Raw genomic sequence first — 21,425 nt, forward strand, 5'->3', positions numbered from 1 at the left:
CATCAGTGTGGGTTTAATGTGCTGAGAAGTTTGATAACAAACTTCACAGTTTTCAGTAAAACCATTATGGTGGTGTGGAGTTCGTAATGACAGTCTGCCAGCACCAAATACTCTTAATGGCATTACTGCACTTACAATGTCTAAGAATTGGCTTAGACACTGGCTACAAAGCTCATGCGACTGTACCCTCACCAGTGGTATAGTGCACCCAGCTAGAGGGCTGTTTTACCTATACCATAGGCAGTGGGTTGCAGGCATGGCACACAAGTATGTGTGCCATGTAGATTCTCCACTTTTCTCTGCACCAAAACACGCAGCCTGCAATGGTAGTGTGTGTGTGTTAAGGTACAGGACCTCTAAGGGTGGCACAATATGTGCTGCAGCCCTTAGAGGCCTTCCCTGGTCACAGTGCCCTGGGTACCCACTGTACCTTTTATAAGGGACTTGCATGTGGCCAGAGACGTACCAATTGTGAGTACCAAGGTATAGTTTTGGAAAAGAACACAGGCCTTGGGAAGCTAATTGGCAGGGACCCAGGGCACATCAAGTCAAAGTGCTTCAGAAATCTGGCAAAAAGTGATGGGGTTACTTCAACAGAAACCCAGCTTCCTACATGAATTTGTTTGCACACATCTGCCTATGTTGGTGGCTCCCTGAATAGTTTTTTTTGCGGGTGAAGTTAATGAAAAAATTATTTCAGAACTCCTGTAACAGAAACCTTAAATTATGGGTTCATATGGGTCTTTCTTCTCGTCAATATGAAGAATGAATTGAAGGTTATATAGCTTTACTTGCATGTGTAATACTTGTGTGAGTAAGGGGATACTAGTTTGATTGATTTTTCACTTATTTCTATTTCCTGTTAGGTGGTTATCATAGAAGAGTTGGTGGTAGGTTATGAAACTTCATTAAAAAGCTGCAGGTTGTTTAACCCGAATGGTAAGTTTGCATGTGTCCTAATTGCATGTTTTAAAAAAATGAATATAAAGAATATAGATATTGATCTATCACTGCTTTGTGGAGTACTTGGTAAGGACTGTTTCCAGATAATCACATGTATTTTGGTATTTCATTTAACTGACTAACATTGTCGTCTAGTTGGCAAAAAAGTTTGTGCATGGCTTCCAAGTTTCCCAGGTCCATTCTTGATGTGCTACTCCAGTCCAGGTTTTTTCATTTGAATTCTGAGACATGTAGGCTATTTTATAATGGAATAAAAAAGATTGCAGGTCCCAAGATTGAAAGAAAAACCTAAACTGAAGCAGCTCTTCACTCATGCACCTGGGTATTGTGTCAGGGCTGTAAGTGTGCTTATAGTATGGCAAATGGGGTACTTTTATTAATGCAAAACACCTTTTTCTTACATCTGTGCTTATTAGTTATTTGCTAACTGGGAACTCTGTTGCAGAAAAGGTTGAGAGTAGCTTCTGGAGGAAAGATGCAATTTTCAAGGGTCTTGGGTTTTTCACATACTTTAAAATAGCAGTTGATAACTTTTTTTATTTGTTGAGGTTTTGTACTGTTATATTTAGACACATTCTGTCTTCCTGCCCTTATTATGCTACTTTTTTTACGCAGGGAATTTTATTTGATCCGTTTGACATTAATCTTGATGACAATAATATACATGGTCTAAAATTAGGAAGTTCTGTATGCCATTTAAAAAATGCTGGTTGCTCAGGATTGACTGCAAGCTGCTGTTAAATTTATAGCTTCTTGGATGTGATAACTCAAAAGTAGCTACAGAACATGTAATGAAGTCTAAAACTTGAATACATAATGATTTTTGAAATACTGCATAGCAGGTGAATTGTTGCAGGAAATACATGTCTTAAATGTGTTTGCTAAGAAGGATTTACTTAAGGTAGGTTTGTGGCTGTGGAAAACAAAGTGTAAGACTTGAGGATTCATATTTCTTGACATTTAGTCAGTTTGATAAAGGTTTTAGTATGATTACTTTGTGCAGTAGTTACATATTGCTGCAGACGTATTACAATATTGATACATTATTATTACACCATATTAACCATATACTGAAGCAGTTAAAGTAGACGTACTTGTATAACAAAATAACTTTTGAAATGTTTCCCTGTTAGGGTTACGTGGCATTTCTTTATTGCACAATTTGCAATTGGTAATGATTTGTAATACATTTTGTACAGAGAGAGTGCATTGTGTGTAGGTGTAGATCGGAAAGAGACTATTAGTTATAGATTCCTTAGCCTAGAATTACCCCCATGCGTCAGACGATCTGGAGAATCTGTCTTCAGCAGTACCCCTGCACGTCGGTAGGTGGCGACGGTCGAGACTGTGTCCGTCCTTGGCGTCGTGGTTGCTGTGATTGCGTCGCGGTGCCTACTTAGACGCCGCCCCTGCGCTCTGATGTCAGTTTTCTTTTTCCATGCCAGCCTAGCGCAGATGGGGAGAGAGCGTGCCCCTTAGTCATTTTTTGACTTAACTTTTCTCGACTTTTGTCTGTCTTTTTACGAGTCTTCGAGGGATGTCTTATCGTCGGACCTGATTCACGCCTGGACTCCTGTCACAAGCTGATGTCCATGACGGATCTGCACCTAGTGTGCCTGGAGTGCGACCACAAACCGAAGTCTTGCTCACTGTCGAGCCATGAACCCAAAGTCTATACGAGAGCAGTCCCGAAAGCTTTTGGAGGCGTTGTAGTTGGCTCTGTGTCGCTCCCCTAAGGGAAGGTCTCGAGACCAGTCGCGGAGCCATCACACCTCATCTAATTCATTGCACTCCTCGCCTAAGACGAAGCACAAGAAGAAGGTGAGGAAGCTCCGTCGCTCTTCGCTTCCCCCCGTCGGTCGTCTGACGCAACGCGGGATCTGGAGCGTCGTCGCTGTAAGTCTCCGTCTCTGGCTCCTGACTCAGGGACGACTTCGCGTTTCCCCCTGTTTCTGGGAGCCGGGGTGCCCCTGCCCGGCTTCATATGTTCTAAAAAGACCTCCACTGTGTGTTTTGGGCAGCCCTACACTGCTGGTGCACCTTCAGGCCCGGCGTGGATCCGGATTGACGCCGGTTGACCTTCCCCGGCGCAGATCCCGGCAGCGATGCCCCTAGCGCTGGCAGCTTCCCCGGCCGAAGCCATCCCCATCCCCGACCCGGAGCCAGATCGAAGTCTACTAACGCCATATCCGACACTGGAGGGTACTTTTGTTCCCTTGTTCATCCCAGGTCTTCCCTATCGCCCTGAGGGTGGTGATGAGAACTGGGAGGGGTCACTGGACCCTTTAAATGACCAGCTGGAAGAACCGGACAGGAGAGGAGAATTGGGCGACACCAGTTGTCTGGATACCTCCCCAGATCTTGGCATGCTTTCTCCCCTTACAGTGGCTACGGAGGAGGGAGCTTCCTATGCAGTGGTGCTGCGTAGAGCTGCTGAGGCTCTGGGCCTGGAGCTCCCTACAGTGGCAGTCAGGACTAACCTCTTGACATAGGTGCTTCAACACAGGGGCTCCTGTGGAACGGACGATTGCCCGCCGCCACCGCCCGGCTCCTGGCAATCTCATTTTCCTCACCCAACACCCTTCCACCGAGAGCTTGGTGATCAAAGCCTCCTCTTCCAATGGCACTGTGAGAAAGTGCCCTCTTTCTGCATGGTAGCCCCCCACTGTTTGCTGAACTGATGATGTGCACTGAATGAGTGTTCCCTGGGCTCCTGCTAATCTGGTACCCAGGGCCTATGTTCTTTCTCTAAATCTGCATTGAAACCAAAACCCAATTGGCATCTCGTTCCACAGGTCAGCCTCTGGTAAATGGTACCACAGGTACCCAGGGCACTGTGACCAGGGAAGACCTCCAAGGACTGCAGCACTTATTGTGCCACCCTTAGAGGCCCTGTACCATTACGCCTACTCGCTGCCTTTGCAGGCTGCGTGTCTTGGTGCAGAACAAAGTGAAGTCAACATGGCACACATCCCTGTGTGCAGTGCCTACAACCCACTGCCCTGGCATAGTTGTCACCCCTATAGCTGGGTACACTATACCAGTGTTGAGGGTACAGGTGCATGAGCCCTGTACCCCTACAGTGACTAAGTCAATTCTTAGACATTGTAAGTGCAGTGCTGCCATTAAGAGTATATGGTGCTGGGAGATTGTCATTGCGAACTCCACCGCACCATAATGGCTACACTGAAAACTGAGAAGTTTGGTATCAAAGTTCTCAGCACATTAAACCCACACTGATGCCAGTGTGGGATTTAATGAAAAATGCACACAGAAGGTATCTTAGAGATGCCCTCTGAAAACCGACCTACCTCTAGTGTCTAGGCTGAGTGGCTGCTTTCAGCTGCCACCCCCAGACATGTTTCTGGACCCCTGGGTTGAGAGCCTGCTGCTCATGCACATCCTGGGATGAGGAGCCAAGCCTCCTCCCCCAGGATGGGCAGGGTCCACGAACGGGAAGCTTCAAAGACTTGCCGACTTTTTTGAGCTTCCCCAGGCCACTTGCTGCTTTCAGCAACTGGTCCCCACTGGTTCTGACCCCCACTTTGGGCGGGAGAACCGGCGGTAAAAACAAGTGAGGAAGAGAAGTGTGCCCACGTCTGCCAACTCCACCACTCAGGTGGGAGAGGCTAGGTGAAGCACAACTCTGTTCCTGCCATTTTGCAGATGGGGGGGACCCAGCCCACCAGGGTGAGGCTTATGCCCCCTCACACTGGAGGGTAGCATAATAGGGGGTGTACCCACCACAGCGAAGGGACCCATTGGTCTCAACCTTTTACCTACCAGTAATGCCCCTAAATTTAGGGGCACCCCTGAACCTTGCTTCCTCAGACAAGGAACCAGAAGAAGAAAAGAAGGACCGAACAGCCGTGTATAAGTTAACAAGAGGACGCCGCCTAGTGGCTTGGTCCCAGCCCTACCGGCCTGTCCCCACCACAAACCTGCAGAGGCGAAATCCCGGTGTGTCCTGCAGCCAGTAGCCTCAAGAACCCTGAGGACCCACCCTGCCTTCAAAAGAAAAAAGACTTACTCCTGTGAACACCGGATTTGTTCACCAACAGGCTCCGGCTGCATTCGCGAGTCTGCACCACTCTGTACCCGACGCCCACGGCCCGAGTTCAAGTGGCACAACACCAAGAGGAGGTCTCCCTGGCGATCCTGACTCAAAATATCCGCGACCCCTGACATGCCTCAAGCCTCCTGCCGACGCCTGGAGCCTCAAATCGGAAGTCGTCCCCCCCCCCCTCCCTCCCCACCCAACCGCGACCAGGAGCTGATCAGAAGATCCGACCCTAAAAGGCACCCCTGCACCCAATGCTCCACGATGTCGGATGTCCCAGCTGATGGTGCCTAACCAACCTCCAAGATCCCAACTTACCTCTCCAAGTGGTTGTCCCACCCAGAAGACCTTTGTCCCCGAGCCTGCAGTGCTTTTGCAAACCGGAGACTCCCCACTGAAAGCTACAGGGCTTTCGATGCCAAAACAGCACTCTGCACCTGGCTGCCCCAGTGCCGCTGAGAGTGCATCTTTTGTACTGGCCTAAACCCCCATTTGCCTTGAGTTTAAGTCCATGAGCTTTGCTCCCACAACCCAGTGGCCTGCTAGTAAGCAGCCACCAACCGGAGGCCCCCATCCCCCATTGGATAACATTGGACCTCAGCACTCTGCACCTGGCCGCCTTAGTGCCGCTGAGGGTGTAACAGTAGCGCATCCTTGTCCCTGGGGCACCCCTGAGTCTAACCCCGGAACCCCGATTCCCACAACAAAGTACTTACCTTAAAACCGATAACACTATTTTCCTTCATATGTTAACATTGACTGTTTTTCTATGAAAAGTTGGAGTTGGATAACCCAAAGAAATTCTTTAAAATTGTACTAACAAAAACGATTTTACTTTTTTACCTATTTACAGGAAATGTCTGTGTAGTATCCAGATATACTACACTGTGTAAGAAAAGTAATCTCAAAAGTAGCTTACCTGTAACTTTACTAAAAAGCCTATACAAAGTATATGTACTGTATTTCAAAAGCATTGCATTCTCAGTACCAGTACTGTAATCCAAACAAAGTGCATATACAATCACAATTCAAATTGTTTACAAACTGCATTACTGTAAAGTATTTTTTGCGTACCTGTGCCAGGCTTGCTTGGTTCTAGAAAATATAAATACCTAAAAGAATATTTTTATACAAAAATAATTGGTCTGAAGTTCTGTCTGAGTATGTGAATTCATTTGCTGACTGAGTGTGTACAACAAATGCTTAACACTGTCCTCTGATAAAACCTTCCTGCTCGACCACACTACCATAAATAGAGAGTAAGGTGCTATCTAACTTTACCTCTGCCTACCTTTGGGATACCACTGGACTCTGTGTACACTACACCTCTTTGGTATAGTATATACAGAGCCAGCTTCCTACAGTCGCATTCCCTTCTGTACCCCTGGATAGGAAATCCAAAATGCTGGATCATCTTGGGAAGCACATATTCTCTTCCTCTAGCTTGGCGCTGGGGTCTGTGAATACCGCATGCTTCTTGGGCCGCTATCCCCATACAGTCTGGGATATGGTTGTGCACGTGCTGCCACAGTGCTCGGAGGAGGCCCGGGCAGTTCTCTCCCAGGCAGTGGCGGATTGGAGACATGCAGCAAAATTCACAATCGGCCGTGGAGTGGTTACTCCTGAGTGTACGGGGAGAACGATTGCCATGTCGGTAGCCCTTCGGCTCTACTCCTGGTTGAAGTTGTCTGGATTTTCAGGGGATGGGACATGCCCTTCGATGGCTGTTGCCTTTTTGATGACAAGGTAGACTCTGCACTGGAGTGCTTTAAGCATTCTCGGGCTACAACCAGATTGTTTGGCCTCGCTGTTTCTTCCAGTCAACCACAGTCTGCCTTTCGTGGCTATGTAAGGAGAACCCCACCACCTCCGACGCAGTCCAGAAACTGGCCCACAGAAGCTGCCCAGCCTCTGCGTTGCCGTGGCCACCGTCGCCCCCCCCCCCCCCCCCCCCCCAACCCCCTTGTAGCAGTCTCCAGACCCTCCAAGCCTGACCTTTCAGGTCCATCAGTGGCCAGTGGGTGGCAGGGTTTGCCATCACCTCCCCCACTGGCAATCCATCACGTCAGACAGGTGGGATTTACAGATAGTCGTAAGGGGCTACTCCCTCCCCTTTGAGACTACCCCTACCTCCATGCCACCGTAGTTTGATCGCATGTTGAAGGATCGCTTAGCACTTCTCCGCCAGGAAGTCTCAGCTCTCTTGGCCATAGGAGCTATCGAGAGGGTCCTGGCGCCAGAAGTAGATCGTGGTAGCTATTCCCGCTACTTTCTGGTGCCCAGGGACTGGATGGTGGCGTTGGACTTGCAGGATGCCTATTTCCACATCCCCGTCCTGCCAGCCCACAGACGTTGCCTGCAGTTCACAGTAGGCCACAAGCATTTTCAGTTTACCATGCTCCCCTTCAGCCTTACCGGTGCCCTCGGGTTTTCACAAAAGTGATGGCAGTGGTCACAGCTCATCTGCGCAGATCAGGAGTTCCAGTCTACCCCTATCTCGACGACTGGCTGTTAAAGGAGGGCTCGCCCTAGGCTGTCGTCTCCCACCTCCGGACTACGGCGGACCTCCTGCTGTCGCTGGGGTTCACTATCAACATGCCGAAGTCACACCCGACTCCCTCTCAGTCGCTCCTTTTCATCTGAGCTGTTCTGGACACAGTGCAGCTTCGGGCCTATCCTCCCGAGAAGCGAGTCCAGGATATTCGGTCTATGATACGGATGTCTCAGCCTCTATCCCAGAGTCTGCTGGGCCTCATGGCCTCCTGCATCCTGCTGGTGGATCATTCCAGATGGCATATGCGGGCTCTGCAGTGGGACTTGAAGTTCCAGTGGGCGCAGCATCAGAGGAATCTTTGCAACTATGTCCAGATCTCGGAGGGAACTGCACGACAACTGCAGTGGTAGTTAGTGAAACAGGATTGGGTCTGCGGCAGATCCCTCTCTCTTCCCCAGCCAGACCTCACAATGGTGACCGATGCATTGCTCCTGGGATGGAGCGGCCACCTGGGAGAGTCTGAGATCAGAGAAGTCTGGTCTACGGCAGTCCGGATTCCATATCAACCTTTTTGGAGCACCGGGCGATTCGCTTGGCACTGAAGACATTCCTTCCCTCTCTCAAGGGGAAGGCAGTGCAGGTGTTCACAGACAACACCACCGCTATGTGGTACTGCAACAAACTGGGCGGGGTGGGGTCGTGGACCTTTTGTCAAGAGGCTCTCCGCCTTTGGACATGGCTGGAACATCATGACATGACCATGGTTATCCAACACCTGGCAGGTTCTCTGAACGCCAGGGTGGACAAACATATTGCATCTTCACTTGGAGGTGGTGCAAGGTCTCTTTCAGCAGTGGGGAGAACCTTGGTTAGAACTGTTTGCCACCGAAGAGAACGCGCAATGTCAGCAGTTATGCTCTTTGGAGTTTTCAAGGCGGCACTTGCTCGGCAACGCTTTCCGTTGTGAGTGGAGCTACGGCCCCCTTTACGCCTTTCCACCTGTACCACTACTGCCCAGAGTGCTGAAGAAGAAGAGGCGCGACCGGGCCCAAGTCATTCTTGTGGCTCCGGACTGGGCACGAAGAGTATGGTACCACGAGCTCCTGAGCATGGCCATCGATCCTCCGATCGGACTGCTCCTTTTGGGAGGATCTTCTGTCGCAGCAGCAGGGGACTGTCCTCTACCCGAACCTGTCCAGCCTCCACCTCCTTGCGTGGAGATAGAGCGGCGACATTTGACAGCTTTTGAGCTTCCTCCCGAAGTCTGTAATGTCGTCTTAGCATCCAGACGTCCCTCCACTAAGACAGTGTACACATGGCATGGTGCACAGCAAAGGCTGGGGATCCCCTTTCGATCCCTCTTTCTAAGGTTATTTTGTTCCTTCTTTCTTTGGCCCAGCAGCGCTCTGCTCTGGGCACTCTCAAAGGCTACCTGGCAGTCATTTCTGCTTTTCTTCGGCTACCAGATCAGCCCTGTTTGTTCAAGTCGCCTATTGTAAGTAGATTCTTTAAAGACATTATTTATGTCTTTCCTCCTTCTCCTTTCATAATGCCTCAGTGGGACTTGAACCTTGTTTTGCGTTATCTTATGTGCGCTCCCTTGAAGCCTCTTCACAACTGTCCTCTTAGGCTTCTCACTCTTAAGACTGCCTTTCTTGTTGCCATCACCTCTGCTGACAAAGTGAGTGAGCTTCAGGCTCTTTCTTCTAAGTCCCCTTTCTTCTTGGTCTATCCGGACAAAGTGGTGCTTCGTACGAGGCCCTTGTTCCTTCCTAAGTTTGTCACTCCTTTTCACATTGGACAGACTATTACTCTGCCCACCTTTTTCCTGCCTCTGCATCCTTCCAAGGAGGAGAGACTCCACCGCCTGGACCCGAAACCTGCACGGTCTTTCTACCTTGACCGCATGTAAGATTTCCGTGTGGACACATTGGCTATGTGGGTGCCAAGAAAGGTCGGGTGGTGCAAAAGCGTCCCATCTCTCGATGGGTCGTCCTTTGTATAAAGATTTGTTACGCTTTATCTAGAAAGGAACCTCCTGTTGGGCTGCTCATTCTACTAGAGCTACTGCAGCAACTATTGCTTTATCACGTGGAATCCCACTCCTTGACATCTGCCAGGCGGCTAAGTGGGCTTCTATGCACAATTTTACCAGACATTACTGCCTGGATAGTGAAGTCCGGAGGGACAGCTACTTAGACTGTTCTGTCCTCCAGGTCTTTCTGGTGTGAATATTTTTGCAGTCCATCCTCTGGGGTATTTATTGCTTGTGTATCTATTCTAAGGTAAGGAATATTTAACTAATAGTCTATTTCAGATGAGCAAGTTGCTTACCTTCAGTAACACTGTGTTCGAGGCATATGAGCTGCAGAATTCACACTCTGTGCATAGAACGCCATCTGGTGTTGGGCTTGGGAGCTTGCACCTTGTTGTCTTGGAAGAAGTCTTTTGTAGTCACGAGATAGCTGACTCCTCCTTCGGACGATAGTGCGCATGGGCATCGACTCCATCCTTAGATTGTTTTTTTCCGCCATCTGGTTCGGATGAAACGTCAGTGCTCCGGTTCGGTACCTTGATATCCAAACCTTTTCGACGTGCAAACCATCGCAAACTCGACTGTATTGTTTTCGTTCGCGTGCCTTGCGACGCGCTAAATCAAATACTCTGTTTCCGGTCGTCTACTCGGGCCGCATGGGCCTATCGACGCCTTTTGGGCCCGCGGCTAATGGAAAGGACTCCATTCAAAAAATGCCCCCAGTGTGGAGCTAAATTCCCACACAGCGACCAACACAAGGTCTGCAACCTCTGTCTCTCGTCCGAGCACGAGGAGAATACTTGCCAAGCCTGCGCCTCCTTTCGGTCCAAGAAGACTATTCGTGATCGCCAGGCCCGATGACACGTTATGGCGCAACAGGCGGCACAGGTGCCAGTTGTTTTTGCATTTGTCATCCCGAGTGGGAAGGGTATGCTCAGACGCGAGTCCCGTGCTCTCCATGCCACTGGAATCAAGCTATCCTGGCTGAAGAGGGGTGAAACCCCGAAACCGGTCCAAGAATGCTTGGTTCCAGTCCAGGGAGGACCTGGCTTGGCAGTTCGGGCCGGACTGTTCCCATGAGGCACAGGGTAAAAACTGATTTGCATATGGCTAGGTTCAAACTGGAATGGCATGGTGAGCGAAAAAACGATGGATTTAGGGCCAGATCTCTGTCCTGGGGTGAATGTATGACATTGTTCTGCATTCTATCCATCAGTTGTTTTTGCATTTGCACCGGTGCCACAAGACATATTAGATGAAGGCCCGATGTTCCGGAGGCAGAGGATTCGGAGGATCTGGACATCGTTTCCGAGGCAGACGACTCCGACGGCCACGTCACTCCAGGTCAGCGAGCGAGTACAATTGCCCGTGCCCCGACCACACTCGGAACCCAAATAGATGTCCAACTCGACGCCGAAGGATCCAAAAACCCCTTCAAAGGCTCCAGAACAGAAATCTAAATCCCGCTCGGAACCAAATAAATCGGCGCCGAAAGTGCCGATTTTTTATTGAAGAGGAAGAACTTTTTCTGCCGGATCCCATCGATCCGAAACCAAAAACTCTCCAAGTGGACCCTAGGACAAGCCATATTGTCAGCATTCCACACACAGAGGAAATTGGACACCCCACACATACCTGAGGTGCCTGTGAAGAAAAAAGACTGCAACTTCACCTTTAAGACCCTCTTCTCCTGTTCTTCCTACTAAGCCTGTCTATACTTCCCCCAGTATTCACCACCACCACAGGAGGATGATGATGATTTTAGGGGGTGGGGAGGGAACAATGACCCTTTGACTGACCCAGATGATGAGACATTCCTCAGGACACATGGGATGACTATGATGACCCAGTAGATCCTCCAGACCTTCCTGATCGTGATGCATACCCAACAAAGCCACTTCCCCAGACAATATTGGCTTTAGTCAGCTCATTGATAGGGCTGCTCAGTACCATGGTGTTCAAATGCATTCAGACGCCACAGAGGAAGACTTCTTAATAGCCACTTTTGCAGTCACAAAAGACAGTACAAACTTTACCTATGTTAAAAGGCGTCATTAAACATGTCCCAGAGATATTCAAAGGCCCTGTCAGGGCTAGAATTCTCAATCCTCTGGATTGATAAAAAATATAAACCCGCCGCTAATGATCCCACCAACATTAAGGGCCAACTTCCCTTAGATTCTCTGGTAGTCACCAATGCTAGAAAACGTGCCAACTCTCAGACCTCCTGTGATGCTCCAGACAAAGAGTCGAAATTACTACACGCTTCAGGCAAACGAGTTGCCGCCCAGGCAGCTAATCACTGGAGGATAGCTAACGCGCAGGCATTACTTGCCAGGTATGATATGGCTCATTACAAGGAGCTTGAAACCCTAATGCAGCATTTGCCTGACCAATATAAAGCCAATGATTTGATTCAGGAGGGCAAGTTAATAACAAATGCATCAATTAAGTTTGCCTTTGATGCAGCAGACACCGCATCTAGATCCATCAACACTAGTGTGTTACTAAGACCTGCCTGGCTGCGCATTTCTGAGTTCAAACAAGAAGTGCAAACAACTATCCTCAATCAGCCATTCAATCACGAACAACTTTTTGGCCTAGCTGTGGATACAGCTTTAGAAAAAATGAAAGGACACGGAGACTGCTAAATCTATGGGAGCATTGCAGTCTCCATCTACACGAGGCTCCTTTCGGCTCTCCTTTTATAGAGGTGCATCCAAAAACATCAGTACAGACATGGTTTCTTCCTCCTATAAAAACCCCACACAAACATCCCCCAACAAGGGATATTTTAGAGGTGGGTACAGGGAAAATAAGGGCAGAGGCCGAGGTAACACTCGCGCCTCTCCCACTAATACAGTGACTTCCCTCCAGACCATTCCACTTCGGTCGGAGGGAGACTCTCACAGTTCCTATCTGTCTGGATTTTCTTCACTACAGACAAGTGGATAAGACAAATTATCCAGTATGGTTACTGCCCGGAACTTACTGCAACTCCCCCCAACATACCGCCCAAACAACGTCCAATGAACATCTGACGCTCCTGAAACAGGAAGTCCTCTCACTGCTTCAAAAGCATTCAATAGTACTAGTTCCCTTACAGCATCAAGGAACAGGAGTTTACACTCTGTATTTCCTCATCCCCAAAAAAGACGGTACTCTTAAGACCAATACTGGACATCAGACCTATCCATCTGTACATACAGTCGGATCATTTTCACATGATCACTCCAACAATTCCTTCCACTGCTTCAACAAGGCGACTTCCTTGCCACACTAGACCTCAAGGACGCCTACTTCCATATTCCCATACACCCTGCTTACAGGAAATAGCTAAGGTTCACAGTGGACGGCCAAAACTATCAGTTCAAAGTTCTACCATTCGGGGTCACCACTGCACCCAGGGTATTTACAAAGTGCCTTGCGGTAGTTGCAGCGCACTTGCTAAGGCAGTAAATCCATGTATTTCTATACCGCGACGCCTGGCTGATAAAAGCCAAGTCACCACACTTATCAAACTATTCAGTTGCTACACAACTTGGGGTTCACAGTGAACTACATCAAGTCACACCTTCAGCACTCCTACCTACATCAGTACCTAGGAGCTACAATAGACACTTCCAAGGCTCTAGCATACCACAATTCAGCCAGGATAGCCAGTATGCAAACCCTCATCACCAAATTTCAGCCCCAACACACTCTTCCAGCCTGTTTATGCTACTCCTAGGAAAGATGGCCTCTTGCATTTTCATTGTACCTCACGCAAGACTTAAAATGCGCACTTTACAAGAATGCTTAGCACGTCAGTGGAACTAGGCTCAAGGTCAGCTCACAGGTCTGGTGTTGCTGGACAGCCGCACACATCGCTCTCTGCAATGGTGCAACACAGAAAACCTTCCCAAAGGGTGGCCGTTTCTAGAGCCACTTCCACAGATAATGCTAACAGCGTACGCATCACAGGCTGGGGAGCCCATCTCCTAAACCACACAATTCAGGGCAAGTGGACCACTCAACAAAAGTTGCTCCACATCAATCACCTAGAATTACTAGCAATATTTCTAGCGTTAGTCATCTCCTTCACAAAACTGTCCTAGTCCGCACCGACAATGACAGTAATGTATTACATACAAAAACAAGGAGGAACACATTCGTTGCAGCTGTCTCAACAGTGCAAAACATATGGAGATGGGCCATTCCACAAAACATATATCTTCTGGCAGAACCACTTCCAAGAGTGAACAATCAGATTGCGCATCTGTTGAGTCGTCAAACTCCGCATATACACGAATGAGAACTTCATCCGGTAGTTCTTCAGACCTTTTTCCACATGTGGGGTCACCCAGACATAGATCTGTTCGCCGCAAACGCAAAATGCCCAACCTTCGCTGCCAGGTACCTACACTCGTTGTCCAAGGGCAATGCAATAGGAATGAACTGGTCGGGCAGATTAGCGAATGCTTTTCTGCCACTCCCACTCATTCCGCTAGTAGTACGCAAGCTCTAACAGCAGTCTCTCAAAATGATCCTGGTTGCTCCCACTTGGGCACGGTAACCATGGTTCACAGCACTACTCAAACTCTCAGTAGTTCCACACCAAAAATTACGTCTCTCCCCAAGGCTGCTCACGCAGAACTATGGAGAGAGAAGGCACCCAGATCCAGCACAACTGAATCTAGCGATCTGGCTCCTGAAATCCTAGAGTTACCTCAACCTTCCACCCGACTGTATGAACATTATTAAAGAAGTCAGACGTCCCACTACAAGAGCTTGCTATGTAGCTTAATGGAAAAGATTCATCATTTACTGCAATAACAACATTGACCCGCTAGATGCTTCAATTCAAAACATCATTTGCTATTTACTGCATCTACAAAGATGCAATCTGGCATACTCATCTATAAGACTACATCTGGCTGCACTTGCCGCTTACCTGCAAAATAGACTACATTTTTCATTGTTTAGAGTATCTGCTATCTCAACCTTTATGGAAGGCCTTAAAAGGAGAATTCCACCCAGACTGCCACCCTCTCCGGTGTGGAACCTAAACATTGTTCTTACTAGACTCATGGGTCCCCCATTTGAGCCATTACACAAATGCGAATTACAATTCCTTACATGGAAAGTAGCTTTCCTTGTTGCAATAACCTCTCTCAGGAGAGTAAGTGAGATCCAGACTTTAACCATACAAGAGCCATTCTTAGAAATACATCGTAACAAGGTGGTTCTTAGGACAAATCCAAAATTCCTTCCCAAAGTAATCTCTGCTTTCCTTCTTAATCAATCAGTAGAGTTACAAGTATTTTTCCCAAACCCTGATTCACTAGTGGAAATAACTCTTCACACGCTTAACGTCAAAAGAGCTTTACTTTATTACATAGACAGGACTAAAGCTTTTAGAAGGACAAAAGAACTGTAGCTTTCTCTCCACCTCATAAGGGCAATCCCATCTCCAAAGCTGGAATTGCAAGGTGGATAGTCAAATGCATTCAAATATGCTACCAAAAAGCAAAACGTACATTAACAATTCCCCCTAGGGCGCACTCAACTCGCAAACCTGGGACTTCCATGGCATTCCTAGGGAACATTCTCCTAGAAGACATTTGTAAGGCAGCAACATGGCCTACTACACATACCTTCACCAAACACTATTGTGTAGATGTGCAGGCGAAGCAACAAGCTTCTGTAGGCCAGGCTGTTCTTAAGACACTTTTTCAAACTACTGCAACCAATACTGGCAACCACCGCTAGGGGAGACACTGCTGTACAGTCTATGCACAGAGTGTGAATTCTGCAGCTCATATGCCTCAACGGAAAATGCTACTTACCAGTATGCATCTCTCCTTGGCATGTAGAGCTGCAGAGATTCACACGCCCACCCACCTCCCCGGAACCTGTATCGGTTCCAGTATTATCTTACTTAGAAACATTCACATGGACATATTTTCTATTTTCTTACTATCTCCATAATTTCCCATCATGGCGAAAAACAGTCTGAGGATGGAGTCGGCCATGCGCACAATCGTCCGAAGGAGGAGTCACCTATCTTGTGACTATAAAAGACTTCTTCCAAGACAACAAGGTGCAAGCATCTGAGCCCAACACCAGATGGCGATCTATGCACAGTGTGTGAATCTCTGCAGCTCTACATGCCAAGAACAGATGCATATTGGTAAGTAGCATTTTCCATCTGTAAGAGTTTAGTTAGATTCCCTACCGCCCCACCCATCCCCCCCGCTCTGCATACTGACTTCTTTGTATAGGGACTCACTTGCAGAGCCCTAGTATGGTGCACCAGTCTTCAGTGTTTTTCATGGCTCTGCGCTTCTGGCGTGGAAATTCATGTCAGAACTGACATCAGCGTGCAGGGGCATCGTCTGAGTAGGTACCGCAATGTCAGCGATGCCGACGACTGACGTGGAGTCGACGGACGCCACCTACTGAGGCGCAGGGGTACGGCTAAAGAAAAATTCTCCGGATCAAGTCTGACTAATACCTCTTACAGATGCATCATTACCGTAGATAAGTTACTTGTTCATCACATGCTTTGCACACTTACGCCACAGTGTTTGACTGTGATGTTATACGTTTTTTTTTTTGTTTTCCCGGAATGGAGTTTACATTTTGAAGTGGCTTTTTCTCTATTGTGCTCCAATGTGTTTCAGTTGGTCTTTTGTCACACAGTTAAACATTTTGACACCAGAGAAACAAGGAAAACTTAATGCGAGATATTAAAACTTACAAGAATACCTGATTACCTCGGAAATGAGCGTTCTATAAAGAGGGGGGACTCTGCTCTCATGAGTGACTCGTTAATAGAGTTTAAGGAAAATACAGTTTGGATTTTACCCCTCCTACAATAATAAGTTTCTGTGGTTACACTAGTATCTGATTTGCACCAGGTCATCCCAAGGGCCATGATGAGAGGACCTATTCTGCTTGCAACACATTATGCTTTTAACAGAAAAATGTGACCCCCAAAAGTACCGAAGGTGAATCTTCACGCAGAAATGCTGTTCCAGGCTGAAGAAGTCATGGGTTTCGGCACTGAGGATTTTGGGGGGTCTGAGGGGGACCTTCCGGCACTGTAGAGGCACATGTCTAATATCTGTGTGACCTGAAGACTCAGGTGAACAAATATTTCCAGTTGCCCTACCCAATCCTGTACTCGGGACTACCACAACACTAAGGTTTCCTTGGCCACAGAGGATCGGTGAAAGCAAAGCCAGTCTGCAAGGACACAACCTAGTCACTTACTTCTAGGGATACACTTTGAAAGGAGTCAAGCCTCCATGCCAAGAATCTGCCCATAGAGCACCACGCCTTGCCAGAAATGCCAGTGCCGCAAAAACCCTCACTACTTCTATCCTGCCAACTGTAGTCTTGACAATTTAATGCTAAAGGCCCATTCAACAATCATGGAAACTTGAAGATATACTATTTTGCAACATAGAGAAGATTTACTGTGACGTTGACTCTGAGGCATACGTCAAAGCAAAAAAGCCGTTTGACGGTGATCACAGTATCAATAGTAGACACGGACTGTCATTGTTCAACTTAACCAGATACAAGGCAGGACAATTTACATTTATCCACACAAGTCACCCATGGGGCAGCAAGTAGAAGCTTTGCATGATTCCATGATTCCTTGAAGTCTTATCCAGTTAAGGCTTCCCCACTTGATAGTAGCTTACCATGCAGTAAATGTCAGGGCAGCTGACCATCATGTTTAGCCTCATGCAAAGGCGGAAAAGTATTACGTTTTAATAGACAAATTGTCAAAAATGGAAACCAGCACACATTTTTACGTGTGATCAAGCCTGTGATGAATTGCTTAATGGAGAACTTAAGAAATCCAGTTATGGTCAGAGTGGTAACACCTAGAGTGGTGATAACATCCATCCAGCACCAATGAAATTCCATTCCTGGAGTTATGAACAACCGGTTATGCTAGCTGTCTGTGTTGTCGGGAAAAGGGCAGTAGTGGAAGGAACAGGGGCTGCTCTCCCACTGTAGAGTAAAACGAACTGTTGCAGCTGTAAAGTGTGCGCTTGGGAGCAGATATGCAGTAGCGAATCACAATATCAATGGATTTACTCTCAAAGTGAAATAATCATTGGATGAAACATCTCTCGTACATATTAAAAAAGCTAATTCAATTATCGGTGTGGGCAAGATTAAATCTAATGGCAACATGCGCTGTGGATACAGCTTTGATACACATTAAGTGTCTTGCTAGGATGCCATGCATGACTTAAAACCTCTCTGTTCAGGCCAGAAGTTCAGCAACACTTCAGTCTACCTTTCAGTGACTTGCATCTTTTTGGATCACATGTTGATGAGATGGTGGAATAAAAAAAAATCAAGGAATGGATATGGCAAAGGCTTTGGGTGCCCTCCATTATCCACACCAACAGAAGGGTAGGTTTCCATAGACAGCAGCCACATCATCCTACCAATGTGGAAACTGGTACTTTAAAGCAAGCATGCCAGCATCAGCAGACAGCTTTTCAAGAAAGACAATTCTGCCAGAAAGCCATAATATTCTAGAGGAAGCTTTATTGTTATGGAAGAGGGATGACCTCAGATTAGGGTTAGATCCTACCCGACCGAAGGAATTAACATTAGATCATGGGTGTTGTTCATCATCCCCTACGGGTATTCTTTGTAGATTTACACCATCCATCTAAATCTATTGCCAAAGCCTCACTGAATACAAGATTATCATGTCAATCACTTAATGCTTGAGATGCAGTCACTTTTATGCCAACACATCACTGAGAATAAGGAGTTTTCTTTCTCTACTTCCTGATCACCAAAAAAGAGCAGAACATTAAAGCCAGTTTTGGACTAGAGAGCGCTCAGATGATCTACCAGTTCGTCACTTGGGTCAGTCCTAAATAAGTCATTCTGCTGCTAAGGGTGGGCACTTACACAAGACTCCTGACTGATGCATACTTCCAAATTCCTATCATCAGGCACATTAACCGTACCTGAGGTTTGTGTAAAGTGGAATTGATTATCATTTGAAAGTGTTAGTTTGAAGCGATAACTGACTTGAAGAGTGTTTACCAAATGCCTGGCACTTGCAAAACAGTCACATTCATGCTTTCCTGTAAATGAACAATTGCCCGTTAAAGGGTATGAGTCAGGCGCAATGTCTTGTCACTACTCAACAGGTTATTCAACTTCTACGGAGGTTAGGATTCAAAGTAAATGTAAAGATGCCACGTTTAAGTGCCCAACAGACACCAGTCTTTCTGGGGTTGACACTCTGTCATTACAGTAACAGCTTATCTCAGCAATGAGAGTGGTGGTAGTCTAACAGTCCTTCATCTTTACTAGGCTTCATGTCCTCTGACCATGAGATCTATAATGAAAATGTTGGGAATGATGGCCTTTTGCATTGCTTTAGTCCAGAGTGCAATATTACACATCCTTCCATCACCAGAATGTCTAGTTGGTGGTCACAAGTGACAGTAAATGAGAGGATCTAGTGCTGGTGATGCTCAGTTTAAAGTATATTTTGCAGTGGTGGTATAAAAAGATTTTAGTGCTGGGCAGATCATACCTCCACCTACAACCATAGTTACCATAACAAATGCAGCCCTTTCTGGTTGGAAAGTGTGCTTAGGCTATCTAATGTCCTAAAGGCGGTGGTTACCGCAAGAGAGTGCTCTATACATCAATGTATTGAAAATTAATTGCAGTTAAACTAGCACTTTCAGCATTGCTATGCCTGCTACAATATAGTGGCCCTAATTTGCAGAGACAAAATTACAATGGTTTACTGGATACAGAAACAAGAGGGTATACATTCTCTGCAACTGTCTTAGTTAATACAGAACATTTTGCATTGGGCTTTGCAACATCAAATGCACTTAGTGGCAGAATGTTGCCTCAGGGTGGGTAATGATTGCCGATCTGCCCAGTCGGAAACACCAAGAAACTCGTGATTGGGTGCTAAACTGACCCCCACCTCCGAAGCACAAAACGCAGAAGCTTTCCCTCAAGTACCCACATCCATAGTCTTTAGGCAATGTCTTTTGGATAAACTGGTCAATGATTTTTGCTTGTTATTATACCCGGCTAACAGTGATTCCTTATGTAGAATGCAAAATGAAACCAGCACCAGTGATGCTGATACCCATTGCTTAAATGTGTGCACATCAACCTTGGTGCTCTCAACTGTTGGAAATGTCCATTCATATACACGAAAAGCTACAGCTTTGTCCAGATTTAGCACACCGGGAAGCTACTTCATTCCAACCTGAAGGCATCGATCTTACAATCTGGCATATGAGGGCCTAAAATTTGGTTACTTACACCTTCCGGAGGACTATATAGATATACAAGCAGCGAGAAGATGTTATGCTTCAAAATGGAAGTGTCGTTTATTATTAAAACATTCATGTTGAGCCATTATTAGCTACAGTTAAATACATTCTCTGTTACTCCTGCAAAAGGTCGGCTTGGTCAACAAATTGATATACGATAATTTTGTAGCACTCGCTGCATACATTTAAAACCGAGAACAATAATCTCTTAGTCATCAAGGCATATTCATGGAATGTCTTAGAAGGATTGTCTTAGTTAAACTGTGCATGGTCCCTTCTAGGACCTTAATATTGATCCCACTACACTCATAGGAGCCACCTCTAATCCCATGTAGCCTTGTGTACACTATATTTTCTGTCTCTAATGATAGCATTTCTTCTAGTTGTTACCTTGATCTGAAGTTCGCGAGCTTCAAGCATTGTCAGTTGAAGAAACTATTATACAGGTACATGGTATAGGAAGCTGGCTCTGTATATACTTTACTAAAGTGAGGTATAGTGTGCACAGAGTCCAGTGGAACCCCAAAGGTAGGCAGAGGTAAAGTTAGATAGAACCTCACTCTCTATTTGTGGTAGTTTGGTCGAGCAGTAAGGCACTATCGGAGGACAGTGTTAAGCATTTGTTGTGCACACTCAGTCAGCAAATGAATTCACACATTCAGACTGCACTTCAGACCAATTGTTTTTATATACAAATATTCTTTTAGGTATTTTATTTTCTAGAACCAAGCAAGCCTGGCACAGGTAAGTGTTAAGTACTTTACAGTAAATATACAGTTGTAATACAGTTTGGATTTGTAATAGTAAATGTACTTTGTTTTGACTTACCGTATGGGTTCAGAGAAATACAATACTTTGTAAATACAGTACATAGGCTTGAATGGGCTTTTCAGTAAAATTACAGGTAATTTACTTTTGAGATTACTTTTCTTACTCAGATTAGTATACCTGGATGCTACTCTGGGACATTACCTGCAAACAGGTAAGTAAAATTGTTTTGGTTAAATAGTACCATTTTAAATAATTTCTTTAGGTTTTCAAACTCCACACTTATCGAAGAAAACCAGTCAATGTTAACCTATGGAGGAAAATAGTGTTATCTGTTTTAATGTGAGTATTTGGTAGTGGGAGTTGAGGTTCTGGGTATAGACTCGGGGGTCCCCCAGGGTCAAGGATGCACTCTCATTACACCCTCTGCGGCACTAGGGTGGCCGGGTGCAGAGAGGTGAGGTCCAATGATATCCAGTGGGGGATAGGGGGCCTCCGGTTGGTAGCTGCTGACTAGCAGGCCACTTGGTTGTGGGAGCAAAGCTCCTGGACTTTAGCTTAGGGCACATGGGGAAAAAAGTAGCACCAAAAGTGCACCCTCAGCAGGACTAGGGAGGCCGGGTGCAGGGTGCTGTTTAGTTTTCAGGGGGCATCCCTAAGATGCCCTCTGTGTGCATTTTACATTAATCCCACACTGGCATCAGTGTGGGTTTAATGTGCTGAGAAGTTTAATACCAAACTTCAGTTTTCAGTGTAGTCATTATGGTG

The 21,425-nt window shown here is 46.6% G+C and overlaps 1 protein-coding gene across 2 annotated transcripts in view; it reads left to right on the forward strand.

Moving 5' to 3' along the window:
- Positions 1–21,425, forward strand: part of NAA15 (N-alpha-acetyltransferase 15, NatA auxiliary subunit) — a 703,732-nt gene that overhangs the window by 353,737 nt on the left and 328,570 nt on the right. For both annotated transcript variants that reach the window (XM_085641522.1, XM_085641523.1), the window contains one exon: positions 867–939. In XM_085641522.1, coding sequence (XP_085497648.1) covers positions 867–939 — 73 coding nt within the window. The remainder of the gene's footprint in view (positions 1–866; positions 940–21,425) is intronic.

Source organism: Triturus cristatus, chromosome 2_2, assembly GCF_964204655.1.
Source record: "Triturus cristatus chromosome 2_2, aTriCri1.1, whole genome shotgun sequence".
NCBI classification, from domain to species: domain Eukaryota; kingdom Metazoa; phylum Chordata; class Amphibia; order Caudata; family Salamandridae; genus Triturus; species Triturus cristatus.